This window comes from Saccopteryx leptura, chromosome 2 (assembly GCF_036850995.1).
Source record: "Saccopteryx leptura isolate mSacLep1 chromosome 2, mSacLep1_pri_phased_curated, whole genome shotgun sequence".
NCBI classification, from domain to species: Eukaryota; Metazoa; Chordata; class Mammalia; order Chiroptera; family Emballonuridae; genus Saccopteryx; species Saccopteryx leptura.
Genome location: NC_089504.1, coordinates 383642555 through 383667815, shown reverse-complemented (window position 1 = coordinate 383667815; position 25261 = coordinate 383642555). Strand labels below are relative to the sequence as shown.

At 51.8% G+C, this 25261-nt stretch overlaps 1 protein-coding gene across 4 annotated transcripts in view; it reads left to right on the top strand.

The window, feature by feature from the left end:
- The window catches only part of BCR (BCR activator of RhoGEF and GTPase), a 119695-nt gene that overhangs the window by 58311 nt on the left and 36123 nt on the right, over positions 1 to 25261 (top strand). For 2 of the 4 annotated variants that reach the window (XM_066365524.1, XM_066365526.1), the window contains exons 2-7: positions 7940 to 8121; positions 13335 to 13439; positions 13809 to 13994; positions 20744 to 20851; positions 23798 to 23858; positions 25116 to 25168. In XM_066365524.1, coding sequence (XP_066221621.1) covers positions 7940 to 8121; positions 13335 to 13439; positions 13809 to 13994; positions 20744 to 20851; positions 23798 to 23858; positions 25116 to 25168 — 695 coding nt within the window. Of the gene's footprint in view, positions 1 to 7939; positions 8122 to 8311; positions 8414 to 12944; positions 13071 to 13334; positions 13440 to 13808; positions 13995 to 20743; positions 20852 to 23797; positions 23859 to 25115; positions 25169 to 25261 lie in introns of those variants that run through there. The other 2 variants (XM_066365523.1, XM_066365525.1) reach the window with 2 other exon arrangements.

The following is a 25261-nucleotide window of genomic DNA, read 5'->3' as shown; positions in this document are numbered from 1 at the left end:
TTTTGACCCACTTGGTGTAAATGCAAGAAGGAATAGCTGCCAGCCTGATCTTGGAGAAAGCAAGAAAAACCACCCAGATCAACTGATAAGTCAGAACAACAGCCTCTCACTGCCCATGGGTGGCCCAGGGTCATGGTGCCAAGACAACATGTCTGTTCAGAATGATGCTCTTGGTCTTCAGGAAACAGCTGAACTCTGTTTTGTTTGTTTGTTTAAGTGAGAGGAGGGGAGATAGACTCTCGCTTGCACCCTGACTACGACCTACCTAGCAACCCCCATCTGCAGCTGATGCTTGAATCAACCAAGCTATTTTTAGCACCTGAGGCTGATGCTCGGACCAGCTGAGCTATCCTCAGTGGCCAGGGCCAAGGCTCGGACCAATTGAGCCACTGGCTGCGAGAGGGGAAAAGAGGAAGAAGAAGGAGAGGGAGAGGAAGATTAGCAGATGGTTCCTTCTCATGTGTACCCTGACTGGGGATTGAACCCAGGATGTCTGCATGCTGGGCTGACGCTCTCTCCACTGAGCCAACCAGGCAGGGCCTGAATTATGTTTAAGAGAAGAAAACAAATATATGTCTGTGGGGTTTTTTTTAGGTGAAATGATATAAAACTGAACATTTTAAAGTGAACAATGCAGGAGCATTTAGTATATTCACAATGCTGTGTAACCACCACCTCTATTTAATTTCAAAATACTTTCATCACCCCAAAAGGAAACTCCATTGCTTATTAAGTATCAGCCTTCTGTATCTATGGATGTGTCTAAGCCGGATATTTTATATAAATAGAACCAGGTCTTTTGTAACTGCCTTCTTAGCATAATGTTTTCAAGGTTCATCTATCTGTTATAGCTTCTCTCAATATTTCTTTCCTTTGTAAAACTGAATAAAATTTCATTGTATAGATTTGCCACAATTTGTTTATCTAGTCGTCAGTTGATAGACACTTGAATTGTTTTATCTTTTCACTATTGTGAATAGTGCTGCTTAAACATTCTGGTACAAGTTTTGGTTTGTATACTTGCTTTCACTTTTAGTTACACACCCAGAAGGGGAATTGCTGGGTCATATGGTTATTATATGGGCCTTTAAAAGTGTCTTTTTTTTTAAAATGTGTTTGGAAAGTATTGAATAGGCAGGTCACATAGGTAGACCTGAACGCAATCAGGCTCCTCCTGTTCCTCTTGGAGACTCAGTTTCCTTGTCTGAAAAATGGGCATTTAGAAGTTCTTGCCCACTAAGGTGGAGTGGATTCAAACAGCTGACAGATGTAGGTGGTCAGCACTACCCAGCCCAGAGGATGTACCCAGCAAAGGATAGTGGGAATTTTTTCAAATATATGTCAAAGATTTGATGCTTTTCCACTGTTTGCAAAACTTATATTCCCTGACTGTGCTTGGGGTTCTGCTGCATAATAAGGGAGCCAGCCCTTGGGCACTGAGTCCCAGAGCCCAGAGATAGAATCTGCTCTCAGCCCACAGGGCATTGGGAAGAAGAGTAAGGCTGTGGATGAGTGGGGAGTCCAGAGCTGGCACTGACCTGTGACATCTGTGGGCCCATTGATGAGACCTGTCCCAGCTCTGGTTTTCATGGCCTCTCCAGGAGCAGGACTCCCCCCACCCCCTGGCCCAAGGATGTGAGCTGCAGTCTTTAAAAGTAACCAGCACTGCCCCAGCTGGGCAGTCAGTTGGTTAGAGCGTCATCCTGATACACCTAGTTTGCAGGTCTACTCCCTAGTCAGGGCACATATAAGAATCAACCAATGAATGCAGAAATAGGCAGAACAACAAATCCATGTTTCTCTCTCTCTCTTCACCTTCCCCCCCCCCTCTCTCTCTCCCTCTCCCATCCTCTCTCTCTAAAAAAGTCAATAAATAAAAATTTGAAAAAAATAAATAAAGGTAACCAGCAGTGCCACACCACTGCCCCTGTACTGCGTGCCTGTGACCCAGGGGCAGGTACAGGGCCGAGGGAGGAGCTCAGGAGGAGGGCTTCTGCAAATATGATGGGATGCGGGCTTGTGTCCACTTCTACAGAGACCTCTCTCCACAGCAGCTGACCCAGCTGCTGGAGGGAAGATGGTGTTTGATCCGCTTTTACTTTTGTAAATAAACACAGCCCAGCTATTTGCTGACAGTGTAAACAGGGATGGTAGAACACCCTTCCCATGGTCTTTCTGCATCATTGAGTCTCTGCCTCTCCCACCCAAGTCCTTTGTGTCCCTCCTCTCTGTCTGGATCTCAGTATGGGAAACCCTTCCCTACCTATCTGTTCTGGGTTAGGAGGGCTGAGAGCATAACCTTTGTTTCTCCCATGGTCTTGCTCCAGGCTCTCGCCCTGGAGCACATTGGCCAGAGGATGGAAAAGTAGCCAGGATCCTGGAGCCCCAGATCTCTGGGGGTTGCAAGGCATCTGAACACAGAATCTGGGGACCCACTAGGCATGTTGGGTCCAGAAGGGCCTCCCTGCTCTGCTGCTTCCGGGAGACACTTGGGTGGCAGTCTGAGTTTGGATATGCACACATTTCCTGGGATGCCTCAGGAGATGGAGGTTCTCTTACTTGTAGCAGCGAAAATGGGGAGAGGAATGTTGAAGTTATTGGAGCTGTTTGAACCAGGACTTAGAGAAGAGACAGACAGACAGGCTTTTGGGGAGCCAAAGGGTCTGAGGCTAGTCTGAAGGCAGATGTGGTCTGGCTCTCTGAGAGCATGGAGGTCGGCCAGCAGGCTGCGGGCACATCAGCAGTTATCACTGAGAGGGTCCTGCGTGGGTACTGTGTACAGTCTCTGATTGTCTGACCTCGGATAATTGGCTGGCAGGGATCTCATCCAGCCTGGGTTGGAAAATGCTGGTGGACAGGGAAGCAGCCCAGAATAGGGGCTGTGTTGCCTCTGTAAGAGCTGAGGGATGGCTCAGGACCAGGTGTGTGGCAGCCGGAAGCTGTGGCTGTGCCAGTCTGAGTAGTCCAGGACTGCAGCGCCAGGGGCTTCGCTTGAGGTGACATTGACAGAGCATGTGCAAAGCTCTCCTTTCTTGTCTTCACTATTAAATGAATACAGGGGTAGAGGAACGTCCCGTCACCCTGCCTGCTCTCATGGACTCGGGGACCCCAACCAGTTCTATGCTGGTATGTTTATTTCAGATGTGGTTGTAGGGGGCTGCTGGTGATTGAGGGAAGCCCCACGTGTCTTCCCCCAGTACAGCCAACCCAACATTGCTGCTGGCTGGGAGGGGAGTTAGGAATTTGGGTGTATGTAGTTAAAAATATAACATAAAATGGAGGATTTTAACCATTTTTAAGGGTACGGTTCTGTGGCATTCAGGACATTCACTCTGTTGTGCAACCACCGCCACCATCCGTCTCCCGAACATTTTCATCTTCCCAAACTGAAACTCTGTCCTCATTAAACAGTGGCTCTCCCTTCCCCCTCCCCCAGCCCATGGCCACCAGCATTCCGCTTTCTGTCTTTGTGAAATTGATTGCTTTGGGTACCTCATATAAGTGGAATTATATAGTAAGTCTCTTTGTGACTGGCCCACTTCACTGAGCATAATGTCCTCAAGGTTCATCTGTGTGGAGCGTCATCAGCATTGCCTTTTCTGAGGCCGAGTAACAGTCCATGGTATGTCCTAACTGCATTGTGTTTGTTCATTCTCCTGTCGATGGGCGCTTGAGTTGCTTTCCTCATTGGGCCATTGTCAGTAGTGCTGCTGTGAACGTGGGTGTAGAAATGTCTGTTCAAATCCCTGCTTTCAGTTCTTTTGAGTATGTATCCAGAAGTGGAATTGGTGCATCTTACAGTAATTCGGTGTTTAAATTTTTGAAGGATTTTTTTTTTTTTTTTTTTTTTACAGAGACAGAGAGAGAGAGGAATAGACAGGGACAGACAGACAGGAACGGAGAGATGAGAAGTATCAATCATTAGTTGCGCATTGCGATACTTTAGTTGTTCATTCATTGCTTTCTCATATGTGCCTTGACCGCGGGCCTTCAGCAGACTGAGTAACCCCTTGCTCGCCAGCAACCTTGGGTCCAAGCTGGTGAGCTTTTGCTCAAACCAGATGAGCCCGCACTCAAGCTGGCGACCTCGGGGTCTCGAACCTGGGTCCTCAGCATCCCAGTCCGACGCTCTATCCACTGCGCCACCGCCTGGTCAGGCTGAAGGATTTTTTTTTTAAACCAGTATCATCCTTGAGGTGTAAGAAAGGGATGCAACCTGGACACTAAGTGGGAAGACCACTCCCTCCCCCCCTGCTTTCACTTATTTTTCCTTGCTCTTTTTTTTTATTTTTTATTTTTTGTTGTTGTTGTTGCCTTTTTCCCTTGCATTAGAGAACTGATTTGCAGAGTGCCTAGGTTAGGGCTGCTAGGCCAACTTGCCTGAAGAGGGGAAGGCTTCAGATTTCACTGTGTACGTCCCTTTTCCACACTAAGCAGCGCTATCTGCAGAGCTCTGGGCCAGAATCGGCCTTCCCAGCTGGTTAGCTGTTCTGTTGGTCCTTCTTCATTGCCCTGAGCCTCCTGTAGCCACAGGACCCCAGGCCCGTGCTCTCCACTCTCCGGTGTTTGGTTTCACCTTTGGGCAGAGCTTTGCAGGAAGTGCTCAGACACCAGGTGTTACCAGAGCTGCTAAGGCCCAGAGAGCTTTTCCCACTGGGTGTTTCTGGTAGAGGAGCAGAGAGCAAACCCCTTTCTCACTCTGCTCAGGTTCTAGGGAGGTGGTGGTCTGTGTTAGCCGGGACAGTGGGCCGAAGCCCTCAGGTGGAATGCAGCAGGGGTGGCTGCCCGTCTGGACACCAGACTTAAAAGCATCAGTTACTCAGACATCAGTTTGAGGAAATGCATGCAGTGGGCAGATGCCTGGTTTTTTGGTTAACCAGATCCTCCTAATTACCCATTGGAATCTGGCTACAAAACCTGGTCCCTCAGTCTCACCTAGTGTAGGTGAAGTGTCCACATCTGTTGGTCTATGGCCCACTCGACACTGGCCAGCAAACCCTTGCCAGGCACCTAGTACCAGGTTTTAGCCAGGACCTCGCTGAGCCAGCACGTTGCCCTGAAGTTTGTACTGGGGAGTTACTCTGTGGTTACTGTGTTAATTTCATCTTGGACACGAGCTCTCTGTGTAGGCACTGGCCTGAAAATCAGGTAAAGACACCTAGATTAAGACAATGAAGACAATGTTGGCTTTTTAAACTTTGTGATGAAAAAAGAAACAGTTTAAAGGTTGTCAGAATGTGTGGACACTGGTCCTACTGAGTTTATGTAAAAGCTGAGTCCAGAGGAAGTATGGTGGGGCAGGGTAAGAGAGCTGTGAGGAGGTGGGCTCGGAAGGTGGGGAGGGTACTGCTGGCCACACCAAACAGTGACAGTAACAGTTTAGAGCTGAGTGGGCCTCTGTCAATCACCTTGTTCATTTTAAAGTCAGGAAAACTGAGACATGGATGGCTCGAGTGACTTGTATTGACTCTGACAGGTGGGGCCAGAGCCTTGCTTCTTAGAGCCAGCCCACCTGCCCCACCTGGAGGATGTATAGAGCAGAGACGCTGTGGCCTAGGGAGACCATCAGGCTATGAGGACGGCCCCATTGGACAGCTGAGGCCTTCTGCCTGTCCTGGGTCGTCTTGGAAGCAGCACCCGTGGTAGACAGGTTTCCAACAGGAGCTTCTGTGATATAGGGCTCCTATTCTGTATGTTACGTAGATAATAAGGCCTCTGTGTTCATTTTATTTTCTTTTTAAATCTCTTGATTCCTCAAAAATAAGTGGGGTATTCTGTTTTTTAACATATTTAAACCCTCCCCAGCTGTCCTCAGGGATGCTGGGTGAGAGCTAAATTTTGAGAGGAAGAAACAGAACTTGACTATGGCCTCTGACTGTCCTGCAAGGACAATACAGTACCCATAGGCCAGTGGGCCAAGCATTGACTCCAGCATGGTTGTCTTGGAACCTTCGATGGTCTTTCAGAGGCCTTTCAGTGGGTTAAGGAGACCAGAGCACCTCTGCACAGCTTGTTAAGGGACTTGGCAGGAGGCCATCCTGCTCTCCAGGTCCTTCTACCCCATCTGCTACTGTCAACCTACAGGAGGGTCCCTGCAGAGGTGGCACCAACCTGCACTTGCTGTTGTTGCCTGTGTGCAGACACAGAACCTGGGTGGCTCAACGTGGTAGCCAGCACAGTGCCGGGTGCCAGGTTGGAGCAGTGCAGTGGGTCTCAGCTCTGGATGCCTGCTGGAATCCCCAGGGAAGCCTTCACAGCCACTGGGACCCAGGCTGTCCCAGGCATCTGATGCACTTGGTTGTGTTGGGCCTGGCTAGGTTTTTTGTTTTGTTTTGTTTTGTTTTGTTTGTTTGTTTTGAGAGAGTCAGGAAGGGAGAGAGATGAAAAGCATCAACTCATAGTTACGTAACTTTTAGTTGTTCATTGATTGCTTCTCATAAATGCCTTGACCAGGGAGCTCAAACTGAGCCCATGACCCCTTGTTCAAGCCAGCAATCTTGGGCTCAAGTCAGCGACCATTAGATCATGTTGATGATCTCGTTCGTGCACAAGCTGGCGAGCCTACACTCAAGTCAGCGACCTTGGGGTTTCGAACCTGGGATCTCAGTGTCCTAGGTCAATGCTCTATCTACTGTGCCACCACTGGTCAGGCCTGGCTGTGTTGTTTTTGAAGCTTCCCAGGTAATGCTGACTTGTAGCCAGAGCTTAGAACACCTGTTCGACGGTATGTGACCTCCTGGAAGGAAGAGAAGCCGAGAGCTACAGGGGTGTGGGAGGAAGCTGGGACTTTAGCCATTTATGGGCACCTGAAGCTTAGCAGAGGAGTCGCCTAGCACACCAGCAGCCAGTCTTAGCTTGTGGTGAGCACCAGGTCACTGCAGCCTCAGCTTCCCCCAACTGTGCAAATGGAAAGAGCGGCAAATGGTCCCCCTCTGGGATTGCCGGGTCAGCTTCAAAGTCTGTGTGCCCTCTGCCCCATGGCCTTGGTGGTCTGGGCAGCACTAGCATGTGGAGCCTGAGCCCCAGAATAGGTGTGTTTGGTGGCAGAAGTTGTTGTAAACTGGTGAATGAACCCTGCAGGACCACCTCTGGTGGTAAACTTTAGGTGGGGCTACCTGCAGGTGAGTCATGATGAAAGTGATATAATCTGATTGACATTACCCTATCCGTCTGATCTCTTGGAAATCCCATGGGCTGTGACAGTGCCCTTTGGAAGGAATCCAGAAGTGGAATCATGTGATTCTTAGAGCAGGCTGGGCCTTGTGGGTTGATGTCTTGGTGAGGAGCCTGAGAACACAGCTACAGAAAGACCAAGAGGTGTGGCTTTATGATTTAGCCTGAGAAGAAGAGGGTTACTGTCTTCAGATGGAAGGGAGGTGTTACTCCCTGTAACTAGACAGTAGTAGGAAGCATGTTGTAGGATAAGCAATTCTGTGTCCTCATAGACACACTCCGATTGGGGTAAAGATGGTCTGGGGTTTTGCCAGACATTTCGGAGGTGGGCTGTGAGTTGGGGCACTGCTCAGGTGGCCATGGCTTACACCCAGGCTGCTGTGACGGCCTGTGCTCTGCACTCCATCACATTCCCATGGGCAGGTGTATGAGCACTGTTCCTGACAGCAAGATGCTAGAATTTGAGGCCTACCTTTCTGTAATGACTCAGGCCACCCCTCCTGGGACTAGGACTGATGTGTTTCAGACAGCCCTCAAAAGCCCAGTCTCATATTGTATGGGGGCAAGCTGCTTTTTCGTTCCCTCCTTGCTCTGGGGTCTTTGGCCAATCTATTGTAAATATGAGGTCATTGTACCTAAGGTCCCTGTTTGAAGTCTGCAGGTGACAAACATTGTCAGCTGGGTACCTGCTGGGACAAGTGGGGTGTAGACGACCCTTCAACCCCCTTCCTTGTCTCTAACACAGGCTACTTCTCTGCACACACAGATACGTCATTCGGCACACCGCCTGGATATGGCTGTGCCTCGGACCGGGCCGAGGAGCAGCGCCGGCACCAGGATGGACTGCCCTACATCGATGACTCACCCTCCTCCTCCCCCCACCTCAGCAACAAGGGCAGGGGCAGCCGGGATGCACTGGTCTCAGGAGCCCTGGAGTCCACCAAAGCGGTGAGTCCCTGGGCAGCAGGCCAGATGTGAGACGGGTCTTGGGATCAGCTACAGCCAAGTCATCCTCATCGCAAAGGCTCCCTGAAGCATAGCCACTCTGCTCAGGGGCACATAGCTAAAGTGACAGAACAGCCAAGGTTGGATGTCGAGTCACTAAAATTCCTTTCTTATTCCCTCATCTGGAGCACAGGAACCACTTGCTGGGTGCATTGAACAGGGAGAGCATGGAACTCTGTCAGCTGCATGGAGGAGGCAGGCAGCTCAAGCTGAGGACCTGTGGTGCCAAGCAGAGGTGACATCCAGAATCTTGTCCCTGTACTCCACAAAGCGCACTTCCTCCCTTTTACCAAAGGGGGTGCTGATGGTGACCCCATCCATTTGACCAGGGCCTTTTCCTGAGATCTCATTGTCATTAACAAACCTGCTGTCACCTCCACTTCACTGGTGTGGCACTGAGGCCTGGGGTCGTGTGGCAAGTACCAAGTGGTGCATTCAGCAGACGCCCTGCTCTGCCCTTGGAGAAGCCCTTAGGCTGGCCCGTCTCTTGTGGGCACATGGCCCCAGGTTGTCTCACAGCTGGTGTGCTGGCCCAGCCTGGCAGAGTCCACACTGCTCTCTGCAGTTTTCTGGCTCAGGAGAGCACTTCCTTGGTGCAGCAGGCCCCAGATATGTACCCCTGGATTTTCAGGCAAAGGCACCCCTTTGACCTCTCATGTGCCTTCCTTCTTGATCGGATCCCTGCCCTGAGGGCGGATTGCACCTCTCTCTTTCTCTCTCTTTCTGGTCCCTTTGTCCCTGGTGACAGATATCTTCCCTCTAATGCTTAGCTTGTTTCTGGATGATTTCCACCCTAGGTTTAAAAACGAGAGAAATCTGCTTTTCCTGTTGCTGCAAGAAAGAGCTAGAAGCAGCTGCAGTTGCTTCTCTGGGCTGGCGCCTCAGCTGCAAGGCTGCTTTCTACTTAATGCTTTTGTGATTTCTAAGACCTCAGTTCTGGATAGGCTTCTCGCTCTGAAACACAAAAATGGGAGGCGAAACTAGTGTGTAACACCTGCCTTGTGCAGCTTCTTATCCAACATCCGGTTTCACCATTTTACAAATTAGAAAACCAAAGTTCAGAGAGGTGAAGCAACTTGCTTGAGGCCACACAGCTATCAGATTTGAAGCCTTCCTGATCCCTTAGTTGATGCTTTACCTCAGCATCCTTGCCTTTCTTGTTATACTCCCTTTCTTCCTTCTTTGGCAGTGTGGTTTGGTACAGCCAAAGGTCCTTAAGGCCCTGAATAGGGAGGTGGAGTCCTGACCTTCTGCCCATGTGCTCTGGCGCAGCTCTGCAGAATGACCTGTGCCCATGCGCTACCTCGGCAGGTGGCTGGCGGGGCCCACAGATGCTTTGGGGTTTTATTGGGGGTTTTTTTCTTTCTTTTTTTAGGAAGAAGCCAAAGTAAATGTATATATTCAGTTGATTATCCCTACCAGAGGTCAGTTTCACATTCTTACAAGGGACCTCAAAGCTGGCTCAAGAGTGTTGGAAGAAAAATAGGCCTGCTTTATGATTGCCATTGGCTGTCCCCACACTCAGAGTATCTGATCCACGTTGTGTCTGTGGAACAGAAGTTATAACTCTGCCTTGCGCTTTAATCTGGGCAACCACAAGTTTATTTACTTTTATGATTTACTTGTCTTGGATGCTTTGGCTGTTCTGGGGCCCCAGTGAGGCTCTGCACCAGGTGCAGCAGGATAAATGTCACCTGTGTCCATATGCTCAGCTCAGCCACGTTACCCAACTCTGACTTAAGTAGGGATAGTGGTTGCCCTCACCTGTCTTCTCTGCAAACTTGGGGAAACCAGGTGTTTGGTGCCAGCCTGGCCTGTTCTTTTCTCTCCTGAGAGCTCACTGAGTTAGTTTATTACGGGGTGGGCACAGGAATCCCGCCTCCTGCCCTGCATGCTCTGCCCTCTGCTGGCTGGGCCCCAGGACAGTGCCCCGCCACGGCCCCTGCCCACAGTTTCCTTGGGCAGCTGTGCTGGCTGTGAGCTCCTAGCCGGGAACAGCCCACTGCTCACAGTTGGGCTTTTGTGCCCTGGTCATGCCGGCTCCCCCAAGTTGGGGGTAAGGAGTGCTCCTCAAGCTTTCGCTGCTGCTCACATTCCTGCAGCTTCGTCTCAGCTCCCCTTGTGGGCCTGGTGGGTGGCTGGTAGGTAGTAGTTCTGGTCACCAGGGTCTCTTGTTCAGCTTTTCCTGCCTGTCACCATACCCAGTTTGTTTTTATCTGCTCTCTCAGCCTTGGGGTCTGGGTTGCGTGCCCCCTCCCTTGCCCCAGCCCCCCACCCCTCCCAGGCAGCCCTCAGAGGTCTTCTTCCAGCTTGCTGCCGTCCTGTCCCAGGTGTCCTTTTCCCCCCACCACAGCTCCTGCCGTCGTGGCCCTGACTGAATTCACACGCCCTCTCCAGAACTGGCGCATGCGCAGGGTGGGGTTCCAAGCCCCCCTGGTCCTGACCGTGCTCTCTGTGCTCTGCTCTGCCCTGCCCTCTCTCATGCGAGAATAAGTTGGCTGCTGTCCCAGCTGTGCCTCTCTGATGCCACCAGCAGTGTTTGGGGCTTCAAGAGAAGATTCTCAGTCTGTTGGTGCCTGTGCCCCGCATCTCCTCCGCAGCCCGCAGGTCCCCGGGCCACGTGTTCCCTTGAGCTGGCCAGGCCCTCAGAACAGGAGAGCTGGCCGCAGCACCACCCTGCCTGAGCTCTTTTTCCTCTCCGTTTTCCAAATTGCATGGGTGGGAGCATGGCACAGCGCTGCCACTCACCCACGTGAACACCAGCGTCTTGTGCTGGGTGGGGCTGTCAGCCGTCTCCCGCCCCGCACTCAAAGAAGCAGATTGTTCCTCAGAACATGAGTCTGCGTGGGCAGCCGCTGCTGCCCTGCACCTTCGCCTCTTCCTTGCTTGGGCGGAGGGCACCAGACGTGGTGGGAGACACGTGCAGGGTCAGCTGGGAGCTTTCCTCCAAGCACTACCCCATTCATGGTATCCCCTTGGTGGGCTAAGAGGCAGTGTCAGGGTCCCCCACTCTGCCAGTTTGTGCACTGTTTGCACTGGACCTTCTGAATTCCAGAAGTACTTCGGGCCCCGGAACAGGCTGCACTGACAGTTCTGGTCCCAGGACCTGCTTGTCTCACTGATGAGGGTTCCAGAAGGAACCCTCAGCTTTGTAAGGATGTAGCCCAGACTGGGCCCAGCATGGAGTTCTAGATCCACTCATTGATTTGCTGGCTCGGTGAATCTTCATTGAGTACTTAATGTGTTTTGAACACTGTGCTGGCACAGGGAATTTCAAGATCAGGCACAGTGTGTCCCGAAGTCTCCTGCTTAGAGCCACCGCCCAGTGTGCTCAGGGAGGTGGCTGTGTGGTATGGGACCTGGGTGTCCTTTTCCCTGGAATGGCTCTCAGCCAACTTAATGGCCTATTCCTAGACAAGTACATGAGCATGCGTATTCATTCACACACGCACGCACGCACGCACGCACGCGCATTCACCTGGCTCATATGCACTTAAAAGATTCCCAAAGCAAAAGCAAACTGGTGGTCCAAGAAGGCTCTTTGGATATTCCCGGGGCCAGTGAGGATGTGGTACAAGCCCCAGGGACACAGAAAGTAGAAGTAAGTGGGACACAGGGACTGGCTTAGAGATGACTGTCTTCTCCCTGTGTTTATCTGCATCTTAATCTCTTTTTTTATTGAGATATTGGTATATAACATTACATTAGTTTCCATATATTTGTCCCTTTTTCCTTCCTTCTCCCTCATCCCCCACCCCCTAGTAACCACTTTATTCTCAATCTATGTTCGAGTCTCAGTTTTATATCCCACCTATGTGGGATATATATAAAATCTACTCTTAGTCTGACCAGGCAGTGGTGCAGTGGATAGAGCATCGGACTGGGGCGCAGAGGACCCAGGTTCAAGATCTCGAGGTCGCCAGCTTGAGCGCGGGCTCATCGGGTTTGAGCAAAAACTCACCAGCTTGAGCCCAAGGTCTCTGGCTCGAGCAAGGGGTCACTCGGTCTGCTGTAGCCCCTCGGTCAAGGAGCATATGAAAAATCAATCGATGAACAACTAAGGAACCGCAACAAAGAATTGATTTTTCTCATCTCTCTCCCTTCCTGTCTGTCTGTCCCTATCTGTCCCTCTGACTCTGTCTCTGCCACAAAAAAAAAAAATCTACTCTTAGCAAGATTCAAATATACAATACAATATTATTAACTATAGTCACCATGCTATATATATGATACCCCCAGGACTTATTAATTTTATAACTGGAAGTTTGTACCTTTTGACCGCCTAATCTCTTCTTATAAGGACATCAGTCATATTGATTAGGGCCCACCCTAAAGACCTCATTTGAACTTACTTCTTTAAAGACCCTAATTCCAAATGCAGTCATATTCTGAGGCATTGGTGGACACACTGCAGCCCATAATACTGTCACAGCTGGGATTGGAATGTGGTCTTCCAGCTGTGTGGAAGACCACAGCTCTGGCTAATCCCCACATCTGTATCCAGTGACAGGGCAGCCTGTCCTTTGGAGGCAAAGGCAGTAGAGCTGTATTGCTGTGGGGGGGAACTTGCCGCAGCCCACTCGGAAGAGGGTCCCTGCCAACAGAATCAGAAGAGCAGGCTCAAGTTTACAGAGGTCCTGAACCCAGGAAATGGGGTTCCCTTTAGGCAGGTGGCAGCTGCCCCCAGCTCCGCCCCTGGGGCCAGGAGGGTGTGTGTGTGAAAGGAAGCGTGCTGCCTGGCCCTTCGGTCCAAGGGTCAGGTGATTAGTGGCAGAGAATCCAGCCAAGGAGTAACAAGCAGCAGCAGGAGTTCGGGTGGCCATATGTTGGGTTCTGATGCCCCATCGGCTCAGCCTCTCCTGGGGCCACCACTCCTCGGATGAAGGCAGAAGGTGCAGAGGAAGGCCTTGCCCAACTTTCTCAGCTCCAGACTTCCCAATGTCAAGACCAAGGGTGGCTCTCAGCTTTCATGACCCTCCAGGATTTGCAGTGACCACGAGCAAGTGGCTGACACTGGGATTTTCATGACCCCCTTTAATTCCACTTGGAGTGTTCACGGAGGCTTGTCCCCAGAGTGACAGGCCGACCTTCCTCTCTGAGATGGGCCACCTCAGGCATCATCTCCCAGATCTAACTTTTATCTGTTTGTCCTACAGAGTGAGCTGGACTTGGAAAAGGGCTTGGAGATGAGAAAATGGGTTCTGTCTGGAATCCTGGCCAGTGAGGAGACTTACTTGAGCCACCTGGAGGCGCTGCTGCTGGTAAGGAGGGCACGGGGCTGCATGGGGTAGTCACGGGCGCAGGGAGCTCTCCACTCACACAGTCCCGGCTGCAGCTCAGCCAGTGGAGCCTGGGACACCCAGCCTCCGTGAGGAGACACCTGTGGGAGGGCCCCAACACCCCACCTGCAGAGAAGCTGGAGCTCCCCAAGGCAGTGGATAGCAGCCTAAGACAGGTGTCAAACCAAGCTGAATTTAAATTTTTATATTTTTTAATGGAATTTAAAAAGTAAAGCACATATGTGACTTAAGTGATTTTCTGTGGCCATACCGTACACCTGATAAGTAGCACCCTTTCATCCATGGCACCTCACCTGTCGCCTGTGCGGCCTCACCTGTGCCCTCTTCCAGCCCATGAAGCCTCTGAAGGCCGCTGCCACCACCTCACAGCCAGTGCTAACGAGCCAGCAGATTGAGACCATCTTCTTCAAAGTGCCCGAGCTCTACGAGATCCACAAGGAGTTCTACGACAGGCTCTTCCCCCGCGTGCAGCAGTGGAGTCACCAGCAGAGAGTGGGCGACCTCTTCCAGAAGCTGGTGAGTGACTCAGAGCAGGTGCACCCCAGCCTCCCGGGAGCTTGGGGCTGTGGAGGTGGCTGGGTGGGGACCGGGCTTCTCCCGAGACCTGCAGGTATATGCTGCTGAGGGCTCTTGGGACACCAAGGTGACAGTGTCAAGTAAGAATCTGGGGTGTGTCTCACTACTTCAGATGACAAAGGTCAGATTGCAAGCAGGGGCTCTGCCACAGCTCTACGCTGGGCCCTAGCACCAGCCCCGCCCCTGGTCTCATCAGCCTAGGCCCTCTGGCTCTACTCAGTTTGACTCAAGGTTCCTGGTCTCCAGGCTGGTCCAGCTGCCCCCGAGGGGCCCTTTGGGCCAAAAAGCTGCTGCCTGAAGAGCAGGACTCAGGGATATGGCGGGGGCGGGGCAGAGTCTGCAGGGTCCAGCACAGGTGGGAGTGGAGGGAGGGGTTAGTATACTTTATTTCATTTTTGCAGTTATCTGAATTAAAGGCTCTTTTTTTTTTTAACAGAGACAGAGAGAGAGTCAGAGAGAGGGATAGACAGGGACAGACAGACAGGAATGGAGAGATGAGAAGCATCAATCATTAGTTTTTCGTTGCGCATTGCAACACCTTAGTTGTTCATTGATTGCTTTCTCATATGTGCCTTGACCGCGAGCCTTCAGTAGACCGAGTAACCCCTTGCTGGAGCCAGTGACCTTGGATCCAAGTTGGTGGGCTTTTGCTCAAACCAGATGAGCCCGTGCTCAAGCTGGTGACCTCGGGGTCTCAAACCTGGGTCCTCGGCATCCCAGTCTGACGCTCTATCCACTGCGCCAGCGCCTGGTCAGGCTGAATTAAAGGCTCTTGAGTCACTTGCATAAAATTTTTAAGTGCTGTTGGCAAATGAAGGTAGTAGGAAAGGAAAGTGCCCTGGGTCCTGAGAGAGTGCCCTAGGGGAGAAAAAGGGTGAAAATAGAACATCAGAGTGGCCCTCAGCTCCCACTGAACCTGGGGGCATAGTTAATGCTGGAAACTTTGGCAGTGACACCCTGTGCCCCACAGGACATGTCCTTGAAGACAGGCTGGGAGAAATGCAAGAGGGAGGTTGGTTTGTAAACTGGGGAGTGGGGACGGGGGGACAAACTTACACCATGAGGCATCTGGTTCCAGAGTATTAGGACTCAGCTCTGATCAGGGGTGGTTGTTGGGGGGCACAGGTGCCCCAACTCCCCCACCTCACCTGAGCTGAGGCAGTCCTATCAGGCAAGTCCCATCTTCACCATTATGCAGATGAGGAGACTGAGGAATGAAGTTCTCTTGCCTGGACTGTCCCCCTGGTTTGCCTGTCTCTGAGAAGAATGCTTTTCCCTCCGCCTTTCAGGAGCAGGTGGTGGTGGGTGACAGCATGACAGGATAAGGGTTTCTGAAAGGCCCAGTGGGCCAGAACTGGCCACAGGTCCGTTCAGCAGAGGTGTCCGTGGTGAGTCACAACATGGGAGAGGCCCACCATGTTGGCAGGTGAGGGGTCTCTCTAGCCTCACTGAGTACAGGCCTGGAGAGGAGCTGAGGATGCGGCTTTTAAAAAGTCAGTAAGTATAATCTGGCAATCAGAGGAAGGGCTTGGTAAACCCATAGATGCTGGCCAGGCCACACCCGGATAGGGATTGTGTTCGGGATGCACACTTAACCAAGGTGTGGATAAAGTGGAACTTGTCCAAAAGGAAGAGGCAGTTAAGGGATAAAGGAGAAAACTCTCAGACAGAAACTGCCAGGTCGGTGTTTGTCTTCGTGTGAGGTTCATGTGTGAAAAGGCGTTCCTCTGCCGTTCCAGGTCTGAAGACCGGAGCCAGTCAGTCTCTTTAGGTGGAGCCTGTGAGTGGGGGATGGGCTGGATCTAAGAGCCTGGACACTAGCTAGCAAAGAGGCCTCTTCCCCGTACAGGAGCCCCAGTCCTGGGAGAGTCCCTTGAAGGTGCATGCTGGCCAGGCCGTTGTGACAGGGATTCCACCTCTGAGGACCCCTAGTCCTGGTTTCAGGGTTACCTAGGCCTCCTGGACACACACTCTTCCCCTGGAGCATCCTCCCTCCCAAGGGAAGCCAGTCCTCCGGGGGTAAGAGTGGCCCAAGGTCACTGGCCCCCTCTAAGTGCACAGAGCACAGCGGCTGTGGAAAAGCAGGGCGCCAGCCCTCTGGCCCTCAGGCCCACAGCTGGCTGGACCCTGGCCTCACCTTGGCTCAGACTGGGGCTCCAGCATTCCTCTCCAAGGCATGGCTTTCCTGTTGGCAGAACCCTGGTCACTCCTCCGCCCCGGAGCAAAGAGGCAAGGAGCACAGGAAAGGTGATTTTATTGAGATTCTCACCACCTGGAACCCTTTCCCTGTGGCCAGAGAGTGGGAGGCTGTATTTTGATTTAGGCACCCCCTTTTTAAAAAATTTTTACTTACTGATTTTAGCAAGAGAGAAAGAGGCAGGAACATCAATCTGTTCCTGATGTGCCCTGACCAAGGATTGAACCTGCAACCTCTGTGCTTTGGGACAATGCTCTGAACAACTGAGCCATCCGGCCTGGGTGTGCCGCCCCCTTTGAAGCACCCCTGTTTCTCTGTCTGTGATGCGTCAGCAGGTTTGAACCCCATGGGTGTGACTCAGCCTGTAGCCTTCCTGAGACACAGAGGATCGTGTTGTTGGGAAGAAACCCACAACCGGCACTGTTCCCCAAATAACATTCCAAAATCACTTGGAAACTTTTTTTTTTTAATTTTAATAGTCTGATGAGCGCCAGAATTTGGAAAATTTTTCCTGGCCTCCCTGGTGTCCTGGAGCTACCTTTGTGCATCGATGTTGCAGCAGGAAGGCTGGAGAGAGGGGCGGGGCTGCAGGGGAAGTCGTTCCCCAGTAACTGCATGCTGAGTGCTCACATGTGTGCCGCCCAGGCTAGGACAGACAGACGTGGGCTTTGACCCCGTCCGTTTCAGACCAGTACAGTGGGCTTGGCCCAGCATCTCTGCGGTTCAGCTGGAAGAGTCTGAGGACCAAAAAGGACCAAGCCTTGACTCCCCTTCCTGCGGAAATACGTGGTTAACTGCCACCACCCAGGGTTTTGTTTCAGCTGAAATTTTATCAGCTGGTTTTTGTTTTTCTGTTCCTTTCAAACTTCCAGAAGAGTTGCAGGAGTAGTATAAAGAACTACCGTGTGCCAGATATACTGGTTATAACATTTTGCCCTTTGTCTTTGTCTTTTTCTGTTACGCATGTGCGCACACACTGAATAGTTTGAGAATAAATGGCAGGTATTTGCCCTTTTATCCTTAAATACCTTACTGTGTATTTTGCTGAGAACAAGGACATGCTCTTCCATCACCCACAGTGCCGTCATCAGGAGCAGGAAGTTTCACACTGATGTGATGCTATTATTTAATGTGCAATCCATATGTAAATTTCTCCCAAGGTAGCCATCGTGTTCTATCTGATTCAGGATCCAGTCCAGGGTCACAAAATATGCTTGGTTGTCAGGGCTGCTCCTTAATTTCTTTCTGTCTATCCAGTTCCTTGGCTTTACTTATCTTTCATGACCATGACATTTATTTTGAAGGGTACAAAGTTAGTTGGGGTCTGATGTTTCCTCAAGAATAGATTCAGGCCCTGGCCGGTTAGCTCAGCGGTAGAGCGTCGGCCTGGCATGCGGGGGACCCAGGTTCGATTCCCGGCCAGGGCACATAGGAGAAGTGCCCATTTGCTTCTCCACCCCCTCCCCCTCCTTCCTCTCTGTCTCTCTCTTCCCCTCCCGCAGCCAAGGCTCCATTGGAGCAAAGATGGCCCGGGCGCTGGGGATGGCTCCTTGGCCTCTGCCCCAGGCGCTAGAGTGGCTCTGGTCGCGGCACAGCGATGCCCCGGAGGGGCAGAGCATCGCCCCCTGGTGGGCAGAGCGTCGCCCCCTGGTGGGCGTGCCGGGTGGATCCCGGTCGGGCACATGCGGGAGTTTGTCTGACTGTCTCTCCTCGTTTCCAGCTTCAGAAAATACAAAAAAAAAAAAAAAAAAAAAGAATAGATTCAGCACTGGCCGGTTAGCTCAGTGGTAGAGCATCGGCCCGATGTGTGGATGTCCTGGGTTCAATTTCCAGTCAGGGCGCACAGGAGTAAGTGATAATCTGCTTCTCCACCCCTTCCCTCTCGCTTCTCTCTCTCTCTCTCTCTTCCCCTCCTGCAGCTAAGGCTCCACTAGAGCAAGTTAGCCTGGGCACAGAGGATGGCACAATGGCCTCGTCTCAGGCGCTAAGATCGCTCAGGTTGCAATGGAGCAACACCCCAGATGGGCAGAACATCACCCCCTAGTGGGCTTGCTGGGTGGATCCCAGCCAGGCACATGTGGGAATCTGTCTCTTTGCCTCCCCACTTCTCACTTAAGAAAAATACAGCCTGACCAGGCAGAGGTGCAGTGGACAGAGCGTCAGATTGGTACACAGAGGACCCAGGTTCGAAACCCCCACAGGTCTCCGGCTTGAGTGCGGGCTCATCCAGCTTGAGCCCAAAGGTTGCTGGCTTGAAGCCCAAGGTCGCTGGCTCAAGCAAGGGGTCACTCGCTCTGCTGCAGCTCCCTGGTCAAGACACATGAGAAAGCAATCAATGAACAACTAAGGAGCCGCAACAAAGAATTGATGCTTCTCATCTCTCTCCCTTCCTGTCTGTTACTACCTGTCCCTCTCTCTGTCTCTGTCACAAAAAAAGAAAAAGAAAAGAAGGAAAGAAAAATACAAAAAAAAAAGAATATTAGATTCAGGTTCTGCATAAATGGAAAAAAAAAAAAGCGCACAGCAGTGATGCTTTGTCCTTTGCAGTGCCTCATATCTAGAGGCTCGTGATCTCCATTTGTCCTGTTGTTGGTGCAGCTTGGTTTTTGATTAGCTAAAATTGTGCAAATGAGTTGCCTAGAACTTCTCAAAAGCCACGTGGAAGAAGTGCGCTCCTGGGGGGAGGGGTGGGAGAAGTAATGGAAGGGGTTCTCCTCCCAGAGACCCTCTATTAGTTTGCCAGTGCCGCCACAACCGGGGTGGCTCAAACACCCAGAGAAATCTATTTTCTCACAGTTCCAGAGGCTGGAAGTTCAAGATCAAGGGGTCAGCAGGGCTGGTTTCTCCTGAAGACTCTCCTTGGCTTGTAAATGGCCATGGTCTCTCTGTGTCCTCACAGAGTCATCCCTCTGTGCTGGTCTGTGTCCTAATCTGCTAAGGACATCAGTCCTATTGAATTAAGACTCGCCCTAACAGCTTCATTTTCACCTCTCACCTCTTTGGGCCCTGTCTCTAAAATCAATCACATTCGGAGGCGCTGGGTATTAGGGTTTCAGCACATGAAATTTTGAGAGGACGAAATTTACTAGTAATGTTTCCTCAGATGCCTCTGGCTGAACTGTCACATTTTCAGGAAGACTGTCCTGACCACACTACCTAAGGAAGCCATGACCCTCAGTCCCTCCTCTACTTTCAGGCATGTGCCATATTACTCGTTTGCTCACTTATTTACTATGTCTCCCGCTCGAGGGCAGCGCTGGGTCTGAGTGGTTCGTGGCTGTGGGGGCTGTACCTACAGCAGGGCCTCGTTTGGGTGGGAGGTGCTTGGGAACCGTGTGGGAGGGAGAAGGGAGAGAAGGAGGGGCGGGCTCTGGACCTGACCGTGTTACTGATGATGAAGACCCTGGAGTTCGGGGATGCAGCCACTTGTCCCGGGCGTCAGCATGCTAGAGGCCAGGCAGGGTCTCCTCCAGCTGCCACTTTTTGTTGTGCGCCCCCAGGCCCTTCCTGCAGCCCCCTGGGAACGGGGTTAGGAGGCCAGACAGTGCTAAGGGCGCCTGGCTTACCCAGTGTCTGGGATTGTCACCTGAAGAAACATAAAATTCAATATAAATGCAAATGTGTGTGGAAATAAAATTTAGGTTCTAGCAGGACAAACACCAGGATCAGTGAAAGCCTTGGTCTTCCAGTTCCCACTCAGCTGCAGGGCGAGGTCACCGGGGCTCGGGGGTTTCGAAGCAGTGAGGGCTGGTCCCCCTGGCTGCCCTGAAGATGACCTAGCACTTAGAGACAGTGGTGGCTGCACACACGCTCTTCCCCATGAAGTTGTTGCCCAATGAGGGTCTGAGCAGGAGGCTATATAAAAAGACCCTCTTTAGTGTCTTTGATTTGACAAAGGCCAGACAAAATGCCTGACCTTGCAGCCGGCAGGTCTCCCACCTGCCAGGTGGGCATTGTGACACCTGGGCCTCTTCACAAGGTCTGGGCCAGGCTTGTAACTGAGTAATGGGAGCCCCTCAAAGGGTAGCCAAATTGCATGTTCCTCATGTGTGCGAAGGGATCAGATGGGGTAGAGCACCACACCCACCATACATGGCTTGGGGGCTGACCACCTTGTCCACTTGGTCTCCTGCAGCTAGCATGAGAAGGTGCCACTCTGTCCCACCTGTGTAGAGACCTTTGTCTGCATTCACTGACAACCTTGAACTTAATTGCTGACATTGGCATCATATAAATGAATTGGGAGGTGGGAGGACTAAGCCTCTGTGGAAGGGGAACCGTTACCTGCCCAAGGCAGTGAGTCACTTCGCATTTTGCTGTGGGAGAGGGACACAGGCTCAGTGGGTGGGAGGGGAGGCAGAGGCACAAAGAGCCGAGGTGTTGGCAGCTCTGCACTGTCTGCTGCACCTGGGGTTTCTCCGGAGCTGTGCACAAGAAAGACGGGGAGCAGTGTCTCACACCTGTCCCCCGCTCTCTTCTCTCCTCCCTGCAGGCCAGCCAGCTGGGTGTGTACCGGGCCTTTGTGGACAACTACGGAGTTGCCATGGAAATGGCTGAGAAGTGCTGTCAGGCCAATGCTCAGTTTGCAGAAATCTCTGAGGTATGCATGACGCTGTTCTGACAGGTGCACCTCTGCCTCCTGCAAGTGGGCCATGGGCTGGTCATTAGTACCCCATGACCCAGGAGAACAAGATGCACCAAACCCAGGTTTGGTCCTAAGCCTCAGCCATTTTCAGATGCCTCTGGGCTGGCATCGTCAATCCTGTGCAGGGACATTGTTGTAAGCAGACAAGGAGCAGCCAAGGCCTGATTCTGGGGCACAGTCAGGTCCCCTGTACAGATGCTCTGTTGCACTGTCTGTGGGCAGTGAGGGGTTGTCCACAGTTCTGCCCTATGAACAAAGGTCTGGACACAAAAGTCCTGAGGCTGACTTTGCACCTTGTCACTGGAGAGCAGGCAGCGAGGCATCATGCTCTGTTCCTCCTCTAACCTGCCAGTGACCTTGGGAACTGAAGAAGCAGTTCTAGCACAGGGGAGTGCTCTGTAGATCCACGTGGGAGGAGAGCTCCGGGCCCCTGGAGGACTGAAACCTCACACCCTGAAGTGTTAGCACAGAGCGCTTCAGATACAAAGAGGATGAGCAGGCTGTCGGGTGGGTGGCCACGCCAGGACCAGAACCCACAGCCACTCTCCCCGACCCACCCCATCCTGTTTCTGCCCCCATGGCAATTGGGTGACATTTTCTTCTTTCTGGGCCTATACTCGCCTTTTCTTTTTGATGTCTCCCACTCCTCGGGGCTCTGACTTGCCTTCCCCCACCAAATAAGGATTCTAGGTGGAAAGATCTTCATAGGAGAAAGGCAGCCTTAAAAAGAGAAATGGAAACTAGAAATAGGGAGTGAGTCAAGGCTCTTGCTGGGAGATAATCACACCTCCGACTATCATACCTGGATTTTTTCCAAGGGCTGTGTGCCATTTTATAATTTATCACGGAAGGTGAAGTATCTTTGGGTCCTGACACTTACCATCTCCTGTGGTGATAACATGTGCCATGTGTTCTTCTAGAGCCTGTGGGGTGCCCCACTCCCCGCCTGGTGCCTCTGGTAACGGGCTACACACACCCAGGGCTCCAGGCTGGCTCCAGACTTCCCTCTCCAGCTGCCCTGGTTTCGCCTGGCACATTCAGTCTGTTCCCTCCCTTAGCTCATTTGATTATAAACTCACACCCCTAACAGCTGGAATGTTGGCACAGAATCCCTAGTGGCCTTGACAAATTAGAGACCTAATTCTCTAAGGGCAGGCTGTGGTTAATTGGGGCCAAGTTCAAGTCCACCCAGACAGGTTTCTACAGAGGAGGGAGGAAGCAGTGGTGGGACTCCACCCCAGGGTCACGTGGTCTCACTGACCGTGCCATGGTGGGAATCTGAGGCCGGATTGCAGGGAGTATAGGATGGCGTCCAGGGGCCGGCCAACAGCCCTCCATAAAGCTTGTACCATTGGGTGACATTCACTTTGGTTCTCCAACCACGTTTCAAAAAAGACCCAAGGAATTGGAGCCACCCAAAGAGCAAACTAGAGCCAAAGGAAATGGAAGCAGTAGGCTGCATACAGGTGTTGGGGTACGTGCAGGGGGGTCAGTGTGGGGAATGGATGATCACCTCCGAGGACAGGGGTGAGTGGAGCAGTGAGTGGTCCTTCATCTTCTCCCAGGACCAATCTTGAGACTTGGGGTGTGTGGCAGCGTCCAGTTAGACCAGTGTTGCCCTAGCGGGGTTGCGTGAAACACTAGCTCCCCAGACGATAGAAAATAAGAGTGATATGTAAAAGACTTCTGGAATCAAGTCGGTTTGGGAAATGTGAGGTTGAACTGGATTTGTAAGGACTTCGCCGTTCTCACGTGCATTACACTGTCCAGGGCACGTGGCACGTGGGCCGCTTCCCAGGCTCACGTGAGCACAGCACCTGGCTTTTATAGAGTCTCTCTAGTTCTCGCACCCCCTCACACCTTTTAGCAGCTGCTGAGGAAGACGTGTGGAGGAATAATTACTGTGAGCGGTGTTATACTCTCAAGAACAGTACCAAAGTGTGTTGTGAAGTTTGGCCCTGGTGAACTTAAAAGCATTGGTTTTTGTTTGTTTGTTATTTTAGTTTTGAAACATTTCCGGTCAAGTAGTTTGGGAAACAATCTTGGAGCCTCTGCTTGTCCCTGTGCTGTTTTTTGTTGTTGTTCAGAAGCCTAGAACTGGAATTAACCACAGCCGCTTTCCAGAGACAATTTCAGGCACACAGAGCTCTTTCATCCTCATTTCTCTGGGTATCTAGGACCAAGTCAGTGATGTCTTCGATGCATTTGTCAAACGTGGCTTACTCACTGAAAAGTGCTGCTCTCCTCCCGGGAATCTCAGCACCTCATTTGTTAGCAAGTGCCTTTGCTAAGTCAGGAAAGAGTGAGATGTAGATGGAATGTGAGGTCAGACTCAGGGGAGCCCCTGCCGTCTCCGAAGGTGTGTTCTTCCAACCCACTAGCCCCTGCACGCTGCTAAGTGCTCTAGGAAGGCAGTTCCACGCCTTTAGGAAGGGCACTGTAGTTTGCTTTGGTTGCAGGATTCCCTATGTCAGAGCTTCTCAGTCAGGAGTGATTTTGTCCCCAGAAGACATTTAGCTATGGCTGGGGACATTTTGATTGTCACAACAGGAGGAGAGTAGTGCATAGGTAGGGGCCAGGGATGTTCTTCAACATCCCATGGTACACAGGACAGCGTGCCCCCCACCCACAACAAATAGAGAATTTCTGGCCGAAAATTTTATCAGTGGCAGTATTAAGAAACTGTCCAAGGTCAACTGCAGCATCCAGGACATGTCCAGCATGCCCTGTTTTTTCATACTGTGGCCCAGGACACACCCTTGTGGCTTGCCGCATCTAGGGTTCTTTGTGGTGAGAGAAGAGTGAAATTTCTGCTCCAGGTTCCTGACTGCGAGACTTCCTACCACATCAGAACTGCTTGTCCACTGTGAAAATGTGCTTTTTTTTTTTTTTTCATTTCAGAACCTGAGAGCCAGAAGCAACAAAGATGCCAAGGACCAGACCACCAAGAACTCTTTGGAAAGTGAGTATTCCATGAGGAGGCCTCTTCATGCCCCTTGTGGGGGTGGCAGGCAGATGGAGCATTTGCTGGGAGAGCAAACATGGAGCCTCGCCAGGTCATTCTCTGGCCCTTTGCTCTAGACTTCCAATAGTGATGTCGAGGACGAGGAAAGAATGGCTGGGCATGGAGGGTGGGGAAGGACGCTGTCAGGACCGGCTTGCCACCAATAATCACAATTAGGAAAAATGGTAGGTGTTAGCAAATGCCCACAAACCAGGCACTGCCTGCCAGGCATTAAAAAGGTCATTGCATTGTCCCCAATAGCCCCATAAGAAGGATTTTATTTTCCTTCTTTCAGATGACAAAACAGGTTTAGAACAAATGTAACCCATATAGAATGCTGGTCCCTAGGGCTGGACAGAGGCTGAAGCCAGAGCTCCTGGGCCTGTGTGCTCAGCCTCCTCTCTCTGGGTGGAAAGTAATGTCAGGAATAGCAGGTCACTTCTCACCTCCAGTTGTAAGGATAGTGGGAAAGTTACACTCACAGAGAACAGCGAACGTGCCTTTGGTGCCCAGAACTTCATGCTGAGCCTCAGTTTCCCTGTCTGTAAAGTGGGGATAACAATGCACTTCTTACACAAGTCGCAGGAGTCACACGAGGAAATGCACCTGATGTGTATCAGAACACAGCTAAGTACCTGTGCCCTCAATGGGCCGTGCTCACATACAGAAGTGGGAATGGCCAATGCTGTCCAAGGCTCCTGTGCTACTGGAGTCCAAGCATGTCCACCTGCAAAGCTAAGCCATGTCAGCACCTGAGATGGTTCCTGCTATTCTCACAATCAGGCCTCCAAACTGCAGGAGAGAGCTGCATGCTGGTCTGCCCCACAGAGGCACCCTTGGCTAGAGAGCAGGTCTCCCACCAGGGTTGGGACCCTCGCTGACCCATCCTTACCAGGGTGCTGGCAGGTTCCCAGCCCCAGGGGGAAGGACATTGTTGCTAAGCCCTTTTGGCGGTTGTCCCTGAGTTGGCCACCTTAGCTCAGGTTCTGACTAGCAGTTCTGAACTTCACATTAATGGCCCAGACTAAAAGCCCAAAGCCGTGGATCCCAGCCTCTCTGGTACTCAAGGTTTGCCCTGTCACTGAGAAAGGGCACTCTGGGTTTCCCCTCATCTTGGGGAGATGGGGCTGCTCCACTTAGCTGAGCCCTTGCAACGAGGGTGAGCAGGCGGGTGGTCTGGGTCTGCTCTCTCCACATGTGGCCGTCTTTCCACAGCCCTGCTCTACAAGCCTGTGGACCGGGTGACACGAAGCACGCTGGTTCTGCATGTGAGTCACTGCACCCAGGGCCTTCTCACCCTGGGGTTCTTGGCTTCTGCTGTCCTTGGACTGACACTGATATTTATCAGTTGCCCTCCTACT